Source organism: Cynocephalus volans, chromosome 3 (assembly GCF_027409185.1).
Source record: "Cynocephalus volans isolate mCynVol1 chromosome 3, mCynVol1.pri, whole genome shotgun sequence".
NCBI lineage: Eukaryota > Metazoa > Chordata > Mammalia > Dermoptera > Cynocephalidae > Cynocephalus > Cynocephalus volans.
This window is the reverse complement of record NC_084462.1, coordinates 87,166,567-87,183,334: the sequence shown is the minus strand read 5'-3', so window position 1 is coordinate 87,183,334 and position 16,768 is coordinate 87,166,567. Positions and strand designations below refer to the sequence as shown.

The following is a 16,768-nucleotide window of genomic DNA, read 5'->3' as shown; positions in this document are numbered from 1 at the left end:
TGAATACAGCCACTCTGGGGTGAGGGGTGAGGGATGAGTGAGAATACCTACCTTGTAGGCCTAACCAACATGTCCCACTCTTTTTCCTTGTAAAATGCCATAATCCTACACAGAGACTTGGGGAGGGCTCTGAGAGAGGGATCAAGTGGGAAAGGAGTCTGGCCTTTCCTCTGCCTTCCTTCTGTCCCTCTCTTGGCCCCAATGCAATATCCCAGGTGTTCCACCCTCCCCACCCCCACCCCCCAGTCAACTGGGTGGCCATGACACAAGCCTTCTGTGAAAATACCTACAGAGGGACAGCTTCTTGGCCTGAAGTTGTCTGATTGAGCCTGGCTGGCTCCAGGTAAAATCTACACTCTGTCTATTGCCTCTGGGCTCTGAACTCTGGGTGGGGGGTGGGGTGGGGGTTCCAGGCTACCACTCTCCTAACAATTGGACAGTCAGCCTTGCAAGGGGCGGAGGGGCAGTTCTGTGGCATAAGAATAGTTTAGTTCTTAAGCCCCACCACGACCATACACACACATTATTCTACATAGAAATGCCCTCACTAATAAGAACAATGAATCTGACCAAGCTGTTAGATCCTGAGGTCAGGATCTCATATATATTATATATCTCTATATATCCAAGGCCTATATATGGTAGACATCCAACACCCAATTGTTGATGAAAGATAAAATTTTTTAAAAAATGCCCTCACTATACAGTCTTTCATTCATTCACTCACTCATTCAACAAGTAGTAATTGAATGCCCATTTTGAGCCAGGAACTCTGCTATGTGATGAAGGTGACAGGGTCAAACAAGATGTGGTCCCCAACTTCAGGAGCCTTATGTTCTGCTGTCAATGGTGCATATTGGTGACAGATAGTCAGTCAACAGTAACTGTAATGACTGTTAGGTTAAAGAGAAGCCCAGAAGGCTCCATGGAGTTCCAACTGCTCACACTGTAAGCCACTTTCCTTGTTCATTCCTGTATCTCCAATGCCCATCACAGCACCTGACACACAGTAAGTGTTCAGTATTTACTAAATTAAATGAAGATCTTACTGGTGCTGAGCTCAACTCTGCCTCTCAGGGGCTTCTCCCCACTGGCCCTAAACCTGAAATCCACATGAAAAGAGATAAGGATACATGACAATTCAAACAGGTCACAGCATGTTTGAGTTGGGAGGAATCTGACACAGTTGTCTACCTCACTGCCATCCCCTCCCAAGCACCGTGTCTCCATGGTTGGGGTCCTTCATACATCACTTGTACTTTCATTCTTTTCTAATTCCTCCTTATCCTGGATGCTCTTCTAAGAGTACTCAAGGTGATCACTGTTTTTATTAAAACTCAGGAATCCAGACCTTGACAGAACTTCTGACTGAGATGTCACTTCAATGTTCTTGTGCTTTCTCAGAGGCTCTACTCTGGCTCACCCCAGAGAGTAGGGGCAAGAAGTCTCACACCGCCCGGGCTTTCTCTCCTGTGCCAAAAAACCTACCTGCCAGAACTGGAATGCAGATCTTTGGGAAGCAGATGGTTACAGAGCTCCTATCATTAAGTTAAAAGGTGCTTGCTCCCCTCATCATCCTACTGGTCTCCCGCAGCGCTAAACAGTTGTGGCCCTAGAGGAAGTCATTTTTCCTTGACTACTGCCTTGGTGGCAGGGAGCCACCTCCTCCTTGAGTTATTGGACTGTGAAAACAGCAATCTTGGCTTCTGGTTGGGTCTTCCCATACCATCAGGGAAGCAGAGCCACTGGAAAAAGATAAGATCATGAGGTCCTCCGACCGAGGAGGCTCAGAAATGACAGCATTTGAGGGACAGTGGCCCTTGAGGCAAAGCAGGTTTCTGAGTTGACAGGAAAGCAAGGGTGATATGAAGGGGTAAATAAGAGGCAAGGGACAACTGCAAGGCAGGCTAAGTAGGGTCCCAGCCCTGGCCAGGCACTCCAACTCTTTGTCCAAAAAGCATTGCTCTTGGTCTTGGGACATGCTCAAAGCCTCCCAGCTGGGTACTGGAGAGTGGCTTTAGAACCAGGTCTCCTGATTCCTGAGTTTCGTTCTCATCACCCTGCCACCTCCCATGTATGGCTCTCATGGGAGAACTCTTGGCTTGTCAAATACTGGAAGTCTCCCTTCAGGGGTCACTCCTGCTTCCCAGGTAAGCCTGGGCTTTTCTGGTTTTGATGAGTGGCCTTTTTAACTCTCTAATGCCAACCGTCTCCCTGTCTGTGACCATCTCTTTCCTGGGAAAGATCTCGTGGGGATCTCGTGGGGACCCTTGGCCATGGGTCGGAGTGATGGGCAGCCTGGAGCTGGGTCCAGCAGCCGATCTTCCAGGGACAGTGGGCAGTGCCTCGGCATCTGGGCAGGCTGATCCTTTTCTCCAAAGAGGGTAGTGGGGGGGGGGGGGTTGGAATCCAGAGACTGCTCAGGCCAAAGGAATTCCTTTCTCCCCCTCAATCTGACCGTCGCTCTGCCCGTCTGGGCCCACGGCAGAGAGCGGGAAAGGGGGGCAGAGGCGGCTTTGCTCGGCCGGCTGGGCTCTGGGGACTTGAGCTCTGCCCGCCCCTCCTTGGAGGGCTGTCTCCCCTGGCTCCTGTCCCCCTCTCTGCCCGCCTGTCCCTCTGGGCTACCCGGGCGCCACCAGTGCTGTCCCCAACCCGCCCTGCCAGCCAGGCCAAATGGTGACGTGACTCACGGCGCTGCCACCAGCCCACGGCTTGCCCGGGACGTATAAAGGCTGCCCAGGCGGGAGGCGGCCGAGCCCTGCCCTGCCCGAGACCGCACAGCCAGCATGGCCCGAGGCGCGGAGCGAGGCCGCGGGGACGCGGGCTGGGGGCTGCGCGGCGCCCTGGCGGCCGTGGCGCTGCTGTCGGCGCTCAGCGCGGCGGGCACGGTGTTCGCGCTGTGCCAGTGGCGCGGGCTGAGCGCGGCGCTGCGAGCGCTGGAGGCGCAGCGGGGTCGGGAGCAGCGCGAGGACAGCGCCCTGCGCGCCTTCCTGGCCGAGCTGAGCCGCGCGCCGCGCCGGCCGCCCGCGCCACCCCCGGACCCTGCGAGCGCCGCGCGCAACAAGCGCAGCCACGGCGGGGAGCCCGCGCCGCACATCCGCGCCGAGAGCCAGGACATGCTGATGATGATGACCTACTCCCTCGTGCCGGTAGGCGGGGGCTCGGCTTCCCGTGGCGCCCCCGCGGGGTGGGCGCCCGGGCTGCGGAGAGAGAGGCCCTTGTAACGCTGGAATGTTTAGAGTTGGTATGAGTCTGACTAGGGTGTCGCCTCGCCAAGCACCTTAACCCTCGCAGTCAGTTCCCTCATTCATTTAACGGGGAGCGTAAATAAGGGGCATAGGTCGTATTTTTAAAAGTCCGCTTTGCTTCCTAACATTCGACACAAGTTTTAGCCTCCTGGTGCGAACAGAGGCACCGCGGCCTCGGGGCTCTGCCTGTGCCACTCGCCTGTGGCGGCGGCCCTCTGAGAGGATGGCGGCGGCTTTTCCGAAAGAACGCGGTCTGCTACAATAAAGAGATTCTTTCCCTGGCAGAATCTGGTGGTCTGGCTTTTCATCTGCCTCGGCTCGTCCGCACGAGATTGCTGGTCTCCGTTTAAGCCAAGACAGTCAGCTCTAATTTTACCGCCCACCTGGGACCTAGATGCCGAGAAAAGTTGCTCCTCGGTCTCAAGCGGTTCCAAATGGGAGAAATCAATACAGAGCAATATTTCTTAAAATGCAAAGTCGAGACTGAAGTTGTTAATATGGGGCCAGCGAATTGCTCTCCACGTGGGCTCCGGGGAGTCTGTGAAACTCCCTGGAAAATCGCCAGTGTGTGCACGCGCGCATCTGGCGGAGGGTCCATAGTTTTTCACTAGATTTTCAATGTCCCCCGCCCCCCTCCTCCCCGACCAAGAGGTTTAAGAAACACTGCTCTGAAGAAGGTCTTTAAAGCAAAGCCTCAAAAGTATTTTTTTCCAGTCTTAAGTTTCTTTGCTTTTGCTGATTTTAACCCAATAGTTATTTAACAAATATATTTAGATCACGTTGCAGTTCCGCATTCCATTATCCATTACAATTGCTATGGGCTTATTTTACTTTATAATTAGGAAGATTTCAGTTCTGTCACCACTGGTCAAGTGTGAGCCATACTTTGGAAGCTGAGGTATTTGAAGATAAATACACCTAAAACTTCTGTTATCACAGAAGCTTTTAAATCTCTTACATGAGCTGAAATGCTTTTTAAGATACATGGAAATACTACACACTTCAAAGTACATCTTTTGAGAGAGATCAAGTTTTCCATTCCTGGGTTCATTTTTTATCCATGTTAGTATTTAAAAATCTGGGCCTAAATGACCACTGTTATTATTTAAAAGTCTGGGCTGAAAAACCTCTGTGAAATGAAGACATCTCCATAGGGGAATTTGCTCTTGCTTTCTTGGCTCTCTACTCTGCATTTTAAGGGGTTCTTAAAAACCTCAAAGAGGGATGCATCTGAGCATCAGCATTTTATATTTTTAATCCTGCTTTTAAGGCTGAATTTTTAGTATCCAAATTGCAGCCTGTTCAGTCACTAACAAGTTGAATGCAGAGACTCATTTCTGTGTCAGTCTGAAACCTAGATTTAACTCTAGGTGACCTAGTAGTGCCACCACCAGCTCTGCTACAGGTCAGAGAGCAGAAACATGACGTTTGTCAGGAAGCATTTGTAGATTGTCACCAACTCATTCCCCACCTGCAATGGGAATGTTTTGACCTTTTAGAGTCACTGAGGGAATTTCCATGAGGCCAGGTGAAGGCAACCATCATACCACTGGCTCCTCTTGGGAGTAGTTCTCAAACAGTAGGCTTAGGAATCACCTGGAAGCACATTTAAAAATCCAGATTCCAGAGCATCAGCCTCAGACCTACAGAATCATCATCTCCAGAATCTGCTTTAAGTCCCCTGACCCCCATTCTCCCACCCTCCCATCCCAAACCCACACTTTAAGAAACACTACTCTAGAACACTGCGTCTCTAACTTTATTGTGCACATGAATATCTTGGGGATCTTGATAAAATGCAGATTCTGATTCAGGAGGTCTAAGGTGGAGCCTAAGATTCTGCATTTCCAACAAGCTCCCACTGATACCAGTGCTACTGGTCTGAATACCACACTTTGAGTAGCAAGGTTCTAGAGCACTGGTTGCACACTGAAATCATCTGGGGAGCTTTGAAAATTGCTGATGCCTGAATCCCACGCCCAGAGATCCTGAATTAATTGGTTTGGGGTGGGGCTTAGGGGTGGGGTGCTCACTCACCAGCTGAAAGAACCTTGGCATGACCTAATGAAAGTCAGGTGTGTTAAGCATCACACTCTCACTGTGTCCCCATCAAGGCCTTTACTTCAGGCAGAGGAGTGAATTTTATTACTGAAAAGCCTTTTATTTTATTCTAGCAATGTTTTCACCATTCATCTTTGAAAATTTTCTCATCTTTGCTATCTGCTTTTCTCAGAGAATTAGTCACATAAGAAAACAATTTAAAAAACCACATCATTGGGCACCTCTAGTACAGAAGTGGTTAAGAGAACAATCTACCATATATTGTGGAGATAGGTGTGCACACTTCTTATGGCTGAAATCTACATCTTCCCCAGCCTTTTTATACCGCACCAGATCTTGAGTGAGAGTGAGATCTGAGGTCCTATGTCCTTTGAGATCTAGGAACAAGGAAATGAGCTCTATACGACATATGTTAGGATTTCAAAATGCTTTCCAGAATGGTTCCTCTATCCAAGATGAGCCTCTTCAAGCTGACACTTCAAGTTTCTGTGCTTTTGGCTGACGGTACATCAACTCAGCATGGTAACTCTGATTAGTACATTCTGACCAGAAGCTGGTTGGCAGCTGTAAATGACTTTGATAAAAAGACAAGATAATTAATTATGACTTAAGTATGGTTACTTTGGTACAGCCAAGCACGGTAAACCTTTAAAAGCAGTGGGTAGCTTGGGAGAAAAGTAATAAAATGGGCCCTGGGTGGGGCTTGGGGACCACTAAGCTAGGCCAATAATGGGAACAAGGACCTGGGGAAGGGTGGGGAAGAGAGAAAATTTGACCTATCTGCCACTGACTCCTGCAGGAGATGTACTTCTGTTTACTCTTTTTCTCCTGACCTAGTATTCTTCTTCTCTTTCCATCAACTGTTCTCTCATTCCACTCTTCATATCTCACCTTTACTGATGTTCTGGTAGCTTTATAGTCCTATCTTTACTTGCCCAAAATCTAGAGTCTAGTACCCAGAAGGAATTTCATAAATATCACATTAAACAAACATAGGGAAGATACAATGAACTGAGACTGGTGAATATGTATGTATCCACAGTAATCGCTGTCCTTAAGGGACCATACACATTTCTTTTCCAAGGACGTTATTCAAAATGTCCTGGGTACCTCTCTAATGAGAATATCAATCTCACTATTTTAAAGTAAGTCCGCAAATTGAAATGATTTATTCAGGGAAGGCAAATATGATTCAGTGACTGTCAATATTGAAAAGGCATTTAACAAATTTAACACCTATGCTTGATTTTTAAAATATGCAGTAAAATGGGAATCAGTGGATTCTTCCTTAACATGATAAAATACAATTTTTGTCTCTCACTCCCATAAACCAGCTTTCCACTTAACAGAGAAACCCTGGAGATGGGCCTACTAAAGTCAATATTAAGTCAGGGATGCCCGCTGTTACCGCTAGTATCTTAGATTGTCTGAGAAGGATTAGCCAGAGCAATTAGTCAGAGGAAGTGGAAGTCTGATTATATGCACATCACATGATTACATACCTGAAAAATGCAAGAGAATCTGTTGATACCCTACTGCAAACAAAAACAGAATGTAGTGGGGAACAAGATACAAAAATATTGCAAAGAAATCAATGGACTTCTTATATCCAAACAACAATATGTTGAAAGATATAAAGGAACCTGTGTGCGTGTTTATATCTTTATCTTTTGTGTTAAGAAAGGGCTGGGGAACAGTCTCGAAGATCAAAAAAGATTCAAACAAATGGAAAGAAATAACATGGTTTTGGATAGAAACTTAGCATCATAATGAGTTAACTCTACTTAAGTTAATATATCAGTCTAATGGCACCCCAACACAAAAATATCCATAGGTTTTGTTTTTCTTCTGAGACTAGACAAACCAATCCTAAATTCATGGAAAAATAAACATGCATGCATGGCAAGGAAATTTCTGAAATAGAAGAGCAAAGAGAAGAACTAGTTCTACCAGATATTAAAATATAATTAAAGCCTGAATAATTAAAACAGTGTAGGATATGAATAGACAGACAAATAGGACAGAATAGAAAGTCCAGAAATAGTCTCAAACACATTGCAATTTAGTACATGATAAAGACAGCATCTCACATCAATGGGAAAGAATGGATTTAATAAGTGATGTTGAGACAATGGACCAGCCCTCTGGAAAAAGGTAAAGATTAAGAAAGGGTAATGTTATTCTCACAATGTGCACCTTAACGAGCTGTAAATGAATCAAATTTACAACCATTAAAAAGCAAAGACTGGGCCGAGCCCGGGGCACACTGGGGAGAGTGCGGCGCTGGGAGCGCAGCGACGCTCCCGCTGCGGGTTCGGATCCTATATAGGAATGGCCAGTGCACTCACTGGCTGAGTACCGGTCACGAAACAGACAACAAAAAAAAAAGCAAAGACTGCCAACCTGGGACCCCTGGACCTTGGCAGAAGACGAGGAGAGACCCACGGAGTTTGTGAAGACAGAAGCTACAGCAAGAAGAGGAAGGAGCGGCTCTTCAGGGCCCATCCAGTGAGCACCCAGAGCAGAAGCTGGCAAACACCACAGCTGAGTCCTTTGTGTGAAGTTGCTTGGAGTCTGCAGGTGAGAAGAGGGCCTTGGAGAGCACCACACCAGCTCCCAGGCCAGTGAGAGAAGACACAGGGTTCCCGTGGAGCCACTTAAGAGCAAAGGGTCCAGCCAATGAAGACAGGAGCCTCCCAGAGGCCAGCGAGTCATCGCAAGGGACCTGCCCATGGCCCACCCCACGGAAAGTGTTCAGAGTGCAGGAGGAGGTTGGCCCCCAGGGGGAACATTGAGGCACAGTGTAGCTAGCTGATCTGCCCTCCAATGGCACAGGCCCACTCAGTGGAGACTGGTCAGGGCAATAGAACTGCAGGGAGCACATTTTGCTGGTAAGACTAAGTCCTGGGCCAGAATTTCCACACAGCCCAGGTGTATCTGGCCTCACAAGACCAAGAAGTGATTAAAAAGCCAACAATTAAAACTGATATGCACAAAAAGCCTTCCCCAGAGAATTATATGAGTATATCTGATATACTTATATCAGATAAAATATGAAATAGACTTCAAGCCAAGGAAAGTAAAAAAACATAAGGATGGTCATTATATAATGATAAAGGAACAAATTCAACCAGAGTATACAACAATCCTAAATATATATGCACCCAACTCTGGAGCACCCAGTTATATAAATCATTTACTATTAGATTTAATGGTAGAAATAGACTCTAACACAGTAATAGTTGGGGACTTTAATACCCCACTTTCATCAAAGGACACATCATCAAGACAGAAAATTAACCAGGAAACATCAGAATTAATCTCTACTATAGGCCGTCTAGCCCTAACAGACGTTTATAGAACATTTCATCCAACAGCTTCAAAATACACATTCTTCTCAGCAGCACGTGGAACATTCTCTAGAATTGATCATTACATTAGGTCACAGAACCAGTCTCAACAAATTTTTAAAACTTGAAATCATATTGACTATCTTGTCTGACCACAATGGAATAAAACTAAAAATCAACAACAAAAGGGACACTAGAAACCATACAAATACATAGATATTAAACAATATGCTCCTAACCAACAAATGGGTCAAAGAAGAAATCAAAAAGGAAATTAAAAAATTCCTGGAGACAAATGAAAATGTAAACAGAACATACCAGAACCTATGGAACACAATGAAAGCAGGTTCTAGGAGGGAAGTTTATAGCAATAAATGCTTACATCAAGAAAGAAGAATGGGCTGGCTGGTTAGCTCAGTTGGTTAGAATGCAATGTTATAAACTAAGGTTAAGGGTTCAGATCCCCGTACCAGCCAGCTGCCAAAAAATTAACCACCTAACATTACACCTCAAGGAACTAGAAAAACAAGAACAAACCAAACCCAAAATGAGTAAAAGGAGAGAACTAACAAAGATCAGAGCAGAAATAAATGAATTAGAAATTTTAAAACAATACAAAAGATCTGTGAGGAAAAGGGTTGGTTTTTGGAAAAGATAAACAAAATTGATAAACCTTTGGCTAGACTAACAAAGAAAAAAGAGAGAAGACTCAAAAACATAAAATCAGAAATGAAAAAGGAAACACTACAACTGATACCATAGAAATAGAAAGGATCATAAGAGAGTACTATGAACAACTATACCTAGAAGAAATGGATAAATTCCGGGACGCATACAACTTACCAAGGCCGAATCATGAAGAACTACAAAACTTAAACGGCAATAATGAGTAATGAGATTGAAGAAGTAATCTCCCAACAATGAAAACGCCAGGACCAGATGGCTTTACTGCCAAATTCTACCAAACATTTAAAGAATTAATACCAGTTCTTCTCAAGCTCTTTCAGAAAATTGAAGAGGAGGGAGTACTTCCAAACTCATTCTATGAGGCCAGCCTTATACCAAAACTAACAACACTTTTAAAAGATCATTCACCATGACTGAGTGGGTTTCATTTCAGGGATTCAAAGATGGTTCAAAATGCACAAATCAATAAACATGATACATTGCATCAACAGAATGAAGGAAAAACAACATGATCATTTTAATAAATGCAGAAAAAGCATTTGGTAAAATCCAACACCATTTCATGATTAAAAACACTCAACAAACTAGATATAGAAAGAATGTACCTCAACACAATAAAGGCCATATATGACAAACCCACAGCTAATATCATATTGAATGGACAAAAATTGGAGGCTTTTCCTCTAAGATCTGGAAAAAGACAAGATTCCCACTTTCCCCATGCTTATTTAACACAGTACTAGAAGTTTTAGCCAGTGCAATAAAGCAAGAGGAAGCAATAAAGGGCATCCAAATCAGAAAGGAGGAAGTCAGACTTCCATATTTGCAGATGACATGATCAAATATGTAGAAAATCCTGAAGACTCCACCAGAAAACTACTAATACTAATGAATTCAGTACAGTAGCAAGATACAAAATTAACACACAAAAATTCAGTGGCCTTTCTATACTCCAGTAACAAAATAGCTGAAGAAGAAATCAAGAAAATATCATTCATGATAGCTACCAAAATACAAAATACCCAGGCGTAAATTTAAGAAGGAGATGAAAGACCTCTACAATGAAAATATAATACATTACTGAAAAAATTTGAAGAGGACAAACATAAATTGAAAGATAGCCCATGTTCATGGGTCAGAAGAATTAACATCATCAAAATGTCCATGTTATACAAAGCAATCTACATATTCATCAAAATCCCTATCAAAATACCAATGACATTCTTCACAGAAATAGAAAAAATGATCTTAAAATTTGTATGGAACCACAAAAGACCTCTATAGCTAAAGCAATCTTAAACAAAAAGATCAAAGTTGAGTTATCACAATTCCTTACCTCAAAATATACTATAAAGCTATAATAACCAAAACAGCATGGTACTGGCATAAAAATAGACAAATAGACCAGTGGAACAGAATAGAGAGCCCAGAAATAAATCATGCACTTACAGCCAACTGATTTTTGACAAATGTGCCAAGAATATACAGTGGGGATAGGACAGTGTCTCTAATAAGTGGTGCTGGGAAAACAGTATTCTACATGCAGAAGATTGAAATTAGACCCCTATCTCTCACCATACACAAAGATCAACTCAAAATGAATTAAAGAAAATTTAAGACCTGAAACTATGAAACTATTAGAAGAAAACATAGGGGAGAGACCGGCCCATGACACACTTGGGAGAGTGTGGTGCTGATAACACCAAGGCCATGGGTTCAGATCCCTGTATAAGGATGGCCGGTTAGCTCACTTGGGAGAGCGTGGTGCTGACAACACCAAGTCAAGAGTTAAGATCCCCTTACCGGTCATCTTTTAAAAAAATAAGAAGAAAATATAAGGGAAATACTATAAGAGATGGGAGTGGGCAGCACTTTTTTGAGTGAGACTACAAAAGGCACAGGCAACTAAAGTAAAAATACACAAATGAGACTACATCAAACTAAAAAGCTTCTGCACAGCAAGTGAAGAGATAACCTACAGAATGGGAGAGAGTGTTTGCAAACTACACATCAGACATGGGCTTAATATCCAGAATATATAAGGAACTCAAACAGCTCAACAGCAAAAAAACAAATAACCCAATTAAAAAATGGGCAAAGGACCTGAACAGATACTTCTCAAAAGAAGACATGCAAATGGCCAACAAGCACATGAAAAAACACTCAAAATCACTAATCATCAGGGAAATGCAAATTAAAACCATGATAAGATAACATCTCACTCCAGTTAAAATGGCTATTATCAACAACACAGGAATTAACAAATGCTGGAGAGGAAATGGAGAAAGGGAAACCTCCTACAGTGTTGGTGGGAATGGAAATTGGTACAGCCATTGTGGAAAACAGTATGGAGAGTCCTCAGAGAACTAAAAATAGATCTATCTTACAACCCAGCTGTCCCACTACTATATACCCAAAGAAAATAAAATCAATAAATTGAAGAGAAACCTGCGCTCCCATGTTCATTGCAACACTATTCACAATAGCTAAGAAATGGAACCAATCTAAATGTCCATCAATGGATAAATGGATAAAAATGAACTGTGGTGTATGGAATACTATTCAGCTGTAAAAAGAAATGATATCCTATCATTTACAGCAACATGGATGGAACTGGAAACCATCATGTTAAGTGAAATAAGTCAGGCAGAGAAAGACAAATACCACAAGATCTCACCCATATGTGGAATCTAAAAAAAAAAGTGGTTGTCATAGAAGTAGAGAGGCCAGGAGGGGAGAGGAGTGGGTGGGAGGAGAAATGGTGGATTAATGGGTACAAAACTGCTGTCTACCCTAAGTGAATCATTGTGTGGTGTATTCATGTACTGAAACAACACACTGTATCCCACAGAAAATAAATGTAAATAAAATGGGAAAAAAGTGAATAAAAAAATAAAAGCACATGAAACAACAAAACTTCTACATGTCAAACAACAACAAAAACAATCAACACTATAAACAAAGGCAAAAAATAAATGACAAACTGGAAAAAAAGTATCTGCAACACATTTCATAGATACATAATTTTATAAGGGTACTTCAAAAAGTTCATGGAAAAATAGAATTAAAAGATAATATGAATCTCTCCATGAACTTTTTGAAGTGCCCTTGTAGCCCTCCTAAAAGTTGATCAGAAAAAAATAAAAATTCAAGGAAAATCAGCAACAGAAATAAGAACGATACAGGAAAATGGAACAAAGTTCTCAGGAAAAGAAATACAAATGCCTCAAACACATGGGAAAAGATTTCAATTTAAAAGTATACATTATGACTACCCTGAATTATAATTTTCACTTGTCAAAATGAGAAAACTACAAAAGTTCGATGACATACTCTGTTGGGGAAGCTGAAGAGAACCAGACATGCTCTTGCATTGCTGCTTGTAGTGCAGAATGGTATAATCCATGTGGAAGGCAATTTAGCAAAATCTAGAAAAAATAAAAATTTACTCTTTGACCCAGCAATCTCACTTGTACATAGTCATTCATTGCATAATATTTGTAAAAGCAAAAGATTACAAATAACCTGTGTTGATGAGTCCAGGACTGGTTAAATAAACTAATCTATACTCTGCCCCCATCCCCAAAATACTAAGTAGCTATGAAACAAGAATGAGGAAATTCTCTATCTACCACTTGAATAATCCCCAGGATATATTCTAAGTGGAAAAAGCAAGGCAGAGAAATGCGTATGTTGTATGACCTTGTGCAAGCAGAAGGGGAAAAGAAATGAAGAAACTAACAAAAACGCTTACTTATGGAGGGCGGGGATAAGGTGGGAATGTGCCTCTTGCTGTATAGCTTTTTGCATTGTTTTTGACTTTGAAACCATGTGACTGTGTTACAGACTTCTTGATATGAGTGAAAAGGCCCATAAGCCGCAGGTTACATGGCAGCTGCTGCTGGGCTGAGGAGCAACAGGGCATGGTAGGGATTGTGCCAACCCGAGGTTCATTTTTTTCTGTCTAAAGGGGAGGCTCTCGCTGGTTGTTACTGTACAAGAACCAGAGCCCAGTTTGTGTGATCTTTTGATTTTTTTTTCAAGAGAAGTAAAAAATCTGACTTTTTATGTGAAATCTCTGGGCTTTTAAATATTGGCAACAATTCAAAAAAAAGTTTTCAAATTAGCTGACAGTGTGTGAACCATACAACGCTCACATTGTTAGGTGCCATGTTAGGACTTCCAATCATATGTTTGTAGCAGTCTCATCTCATAATCATGAGTGGTTTTTAACAAAAACAGCTTTATTTAGCTTGACCATAACCTCTTTATTCACCAGCCTGATTCTGAAAGGACAGTAGTAGTTAGGCACTGTTACTGTTATTACTGGTTGAGGTAGAAGTGACATTTTGCGTTAGGTTTGGTTTGGCTTTTGTTTTGTTTTGTTTTTTTGTTATCTCTAAAAATAAACTCCATCTTCAGTGGATGGAGATTTCCTGTCACTGTGGCTTTCCAAAAGAATGTGCACCCAGTTCTGAGGGAAGTTCTCAAGGAGGAGATTCCAGCTAGTTTAAGTGGTAACACATTATTGTAGCAAACATAAAGCTTTTCATGAAAACTGCTATAAAGTACATTTACATGGATCTAAGTGCCTCTCCACTGTGGGGAGACAGCAGAACTCCACAGACCAGCCAGCCAGCCCGTCACTGAGCTAGACCACAGGCTGAGAGATCTTTGGGCAAAGGGCCCTTTCTGGGTGAGTTCCAGCACAACTCTGATCCTCTAACACCAAGGTCCTACCAAGGGCTGGTTCATGCTTCCCAGTGTCCTTGTCCTTGGATCTTGCTATGGTGGGCCCAGGCTCACCTCCACATGAGCAGCACGATGGTTGATCCTTTGGAGAGCCTAAGCTACTAAATCAGGGTTGTTCCAGCCTTGGTTAACTCTTGGGTCTAAGACTTCCCTCAAGGAGACTGAATGTAGGCCAGAGATACCCTGAGAATGTAGTTCCACTCTACAGGGAGGCTGTAGGCTACTGGCTTCCGAAATCAAGAGCAGTCAGTGTTAGGGCAGCTTTTAATCACTCTTTAACCTTCTAGGCCTTGTTTCAAACTCTGTTCTCTTCCATTGATGGGGAGAGACACCCCATTAGGTCCTGCAGTATGGAGAGGGCCTAATGAGAGATTAGAGGCCTAATAAAGGAGGAAAAAAAAAACAGGGTAGCCAAAGTCACAGACACACATGCAGAGCCTGAGAGGTGGGTTTCTGGGTCCTTCCTCACAGCAGCAAGTGCACACGTGCACTTGGGATGTCAGGGTCATGCACTCAGCACACCTAACACTGAGTGGTTGGTTTGTATGTCAGAAATCATCTTTAGGTATCAGTCAGGGGTGGGGAGGGAATCCCTCAGACCAGCCCATCATTTAGCCTCTAAGCCTAGACCTCAGACCAGCCCATCATTTAGCCTCTAAGCCTAGATTGGGATCACACCAACCTAAATTATCTAGTCATTTACAGCAAAACAGAGTTACCCTTGATGTGACAACAGGCTTCTTTAGCCATTCAGGATTTTCTGGCTCCCCTCCCTCTGTAGAGCCACTGGTTTGAACCCACTGAAAGGGAGTCCATCTTCATCCCCTTCTGACTGGCTTGGCTATTGTTAACTTCTGTTGGTTCCTGTTGGTGGAATTCCTGAAAAAAGTTTTGCATGCATTTATTTGGAAAATTGAGAAAATGTGACTGGAAGGTAGAGCAAAAACAATTTCTAAGAAAGGATAACAATTTACTCCTCAAGGATCTTGTGTCCTCCACGATATGGCTACCTATGTGGGAACTATTAGAATAGTCCTTGGATTAGATAAAAACACATTTACATGATTTAAAAAAAAAAAGATATTTTTTCTCTGCATTCCTGAAACACCCCACTACCACCAAAAAAAAAAAAAAAAAAAATTCTCAGCAAAATCTAGTTGACATTCAAGCTTAATTTACATGCATTTTATCTACAGACTAAAGGTCATGTTGTGTGAAACAAGCTGAAACAAGTTGAAATTCAGCTACAAGGGAGCATTTTTCAACCCATCAGTTGCTTTTATGTAGATTTTTGCATTCTAACAGCTCTATATTTTAAATAGATCAAATTTACCTCTAGTTTAACTAAAGATCAAGACAATTTTCTTTCTACTGAAAGGTAGAGTTAAAACAAGACCAACTAAAGGTCATTCAAAATGCAATTTGGGGAATTTGTTCTGAATGTAGTAGATTGAGTAACCCCTTCATCTACCACTAAGTTTCTTGTGCTGATCAAAGTACTGGGGACTTTGGAGGCCCTGCCTGGGCTCCATATAAAAACTGTCAAGTACTCCGTAGTGAGTTGTGAATAACTGCACCCAAGCTAAAATGTTGAGCTGATGACCACAAAATAATTCCCCAGGTTTTCAGTAACTCAGCAGGTGAGTGTTGGAGTCTGGAATCCTTTTCACTAGAAGATGGAAACTGCCCTCTCCCCATAGGCAACACTTGAGGACCTTGGACTCAATCCGTCTGAACAGGAGGACCTTAGAGGAAAATCCTTTATAGTAAGTTGTGTGATGAGCATAGGGCAGTGGAGAAGAGAGAAAATCAATCCTCACTAAAGTGATGGAGGAAGGCTTCAAGAGGGGACTGAACTGGCAACAGGCAATGTGGAGTTGGTGAGCTTTCGACAGGCAAGAAGGGTGAATCATTCCAAGCACAGGTAATCACTTGAGCCAAGGTCTAGGGACTGGAGTGGAAATAGTGTTAGTCTGGAAGAGCAAGCAGCCAGGCCGGCCTTCCTACACTGGAGCAATTGAGGTGGAGAGAGGGCAACTAAGGTTGGCTAGGTTAGAGAGAGCCTTGAATTTCCAGTTTGGAGAAGTTGAGAATGAACTAATGAGCAAGTGGGAGCCACTGTAGACCCATTACCAAGGGGTAGTCACAAAGAAAGCTGTTATACAGGAGGACTGACGTGGAGGTACAGTGCAGAGAAAGGTGGAGAGGAGAGAGACTAGAGGCAAGAAGACAGGAAGTCATTGCATTAATCCAGGTGAGAAGTGACTCATGCCTGGCCAAGGGGTTGGCATCAGGAATATATCCTAGAAATATCAAGAGAGAAGACTGAATTGAACTTAGTAGCTAACTGGACATAAGGAAAAGGAGCCACCTGGTCCAGATCCATTCAACACTGAGAGCGATGGTGGCATCATGGACAGAAATGAGGAAACACAGAAGCAGGTTCATTTAGAAGTGAGGATGTGAGGGGACTGAATAGGACATGAAAAAAAAAAGAGGAAAGGAAAACTGAGACAAGAAACAGTATTCAGGGAAAGGAGAACATCCTATTTCCAAGAACTCTGTCTTCTCTGTGAGAGGCCTTTACAAAATCTAAAAAGTAAAAGGCAGACTCCAAAATGATCTAAGCCTTTATAATGGTTAAGAGCATGAGCACTGGAATCAGACTGC

At 43.1% G+C, this 16,768-nt stretch overlaps 1 protein-coding gene across 1 annotated transcript in view; it reads left to right on the top strand.

The window, feature by feature from the left end:
• The first annotated feature begins 2,786 nt into the window (after window positions 1-2,786).
• GLDN (gliomedin) overlaps window positions 2,787-16,768 on the top strand; it is a 57,001-nt gene continuing 43,019 nt past the window's right edge. Inside the window, exon 1 of the mRNA XM_063092265.1 lies at window positions 2,787-3,149. Within this exon, the coding sequence (XP_062948335.1) occupies window positions 2,787-3,149 (363 nt within the window). The remainder of the gene's footprint in view (window positions 3,150-16,768) is intronic.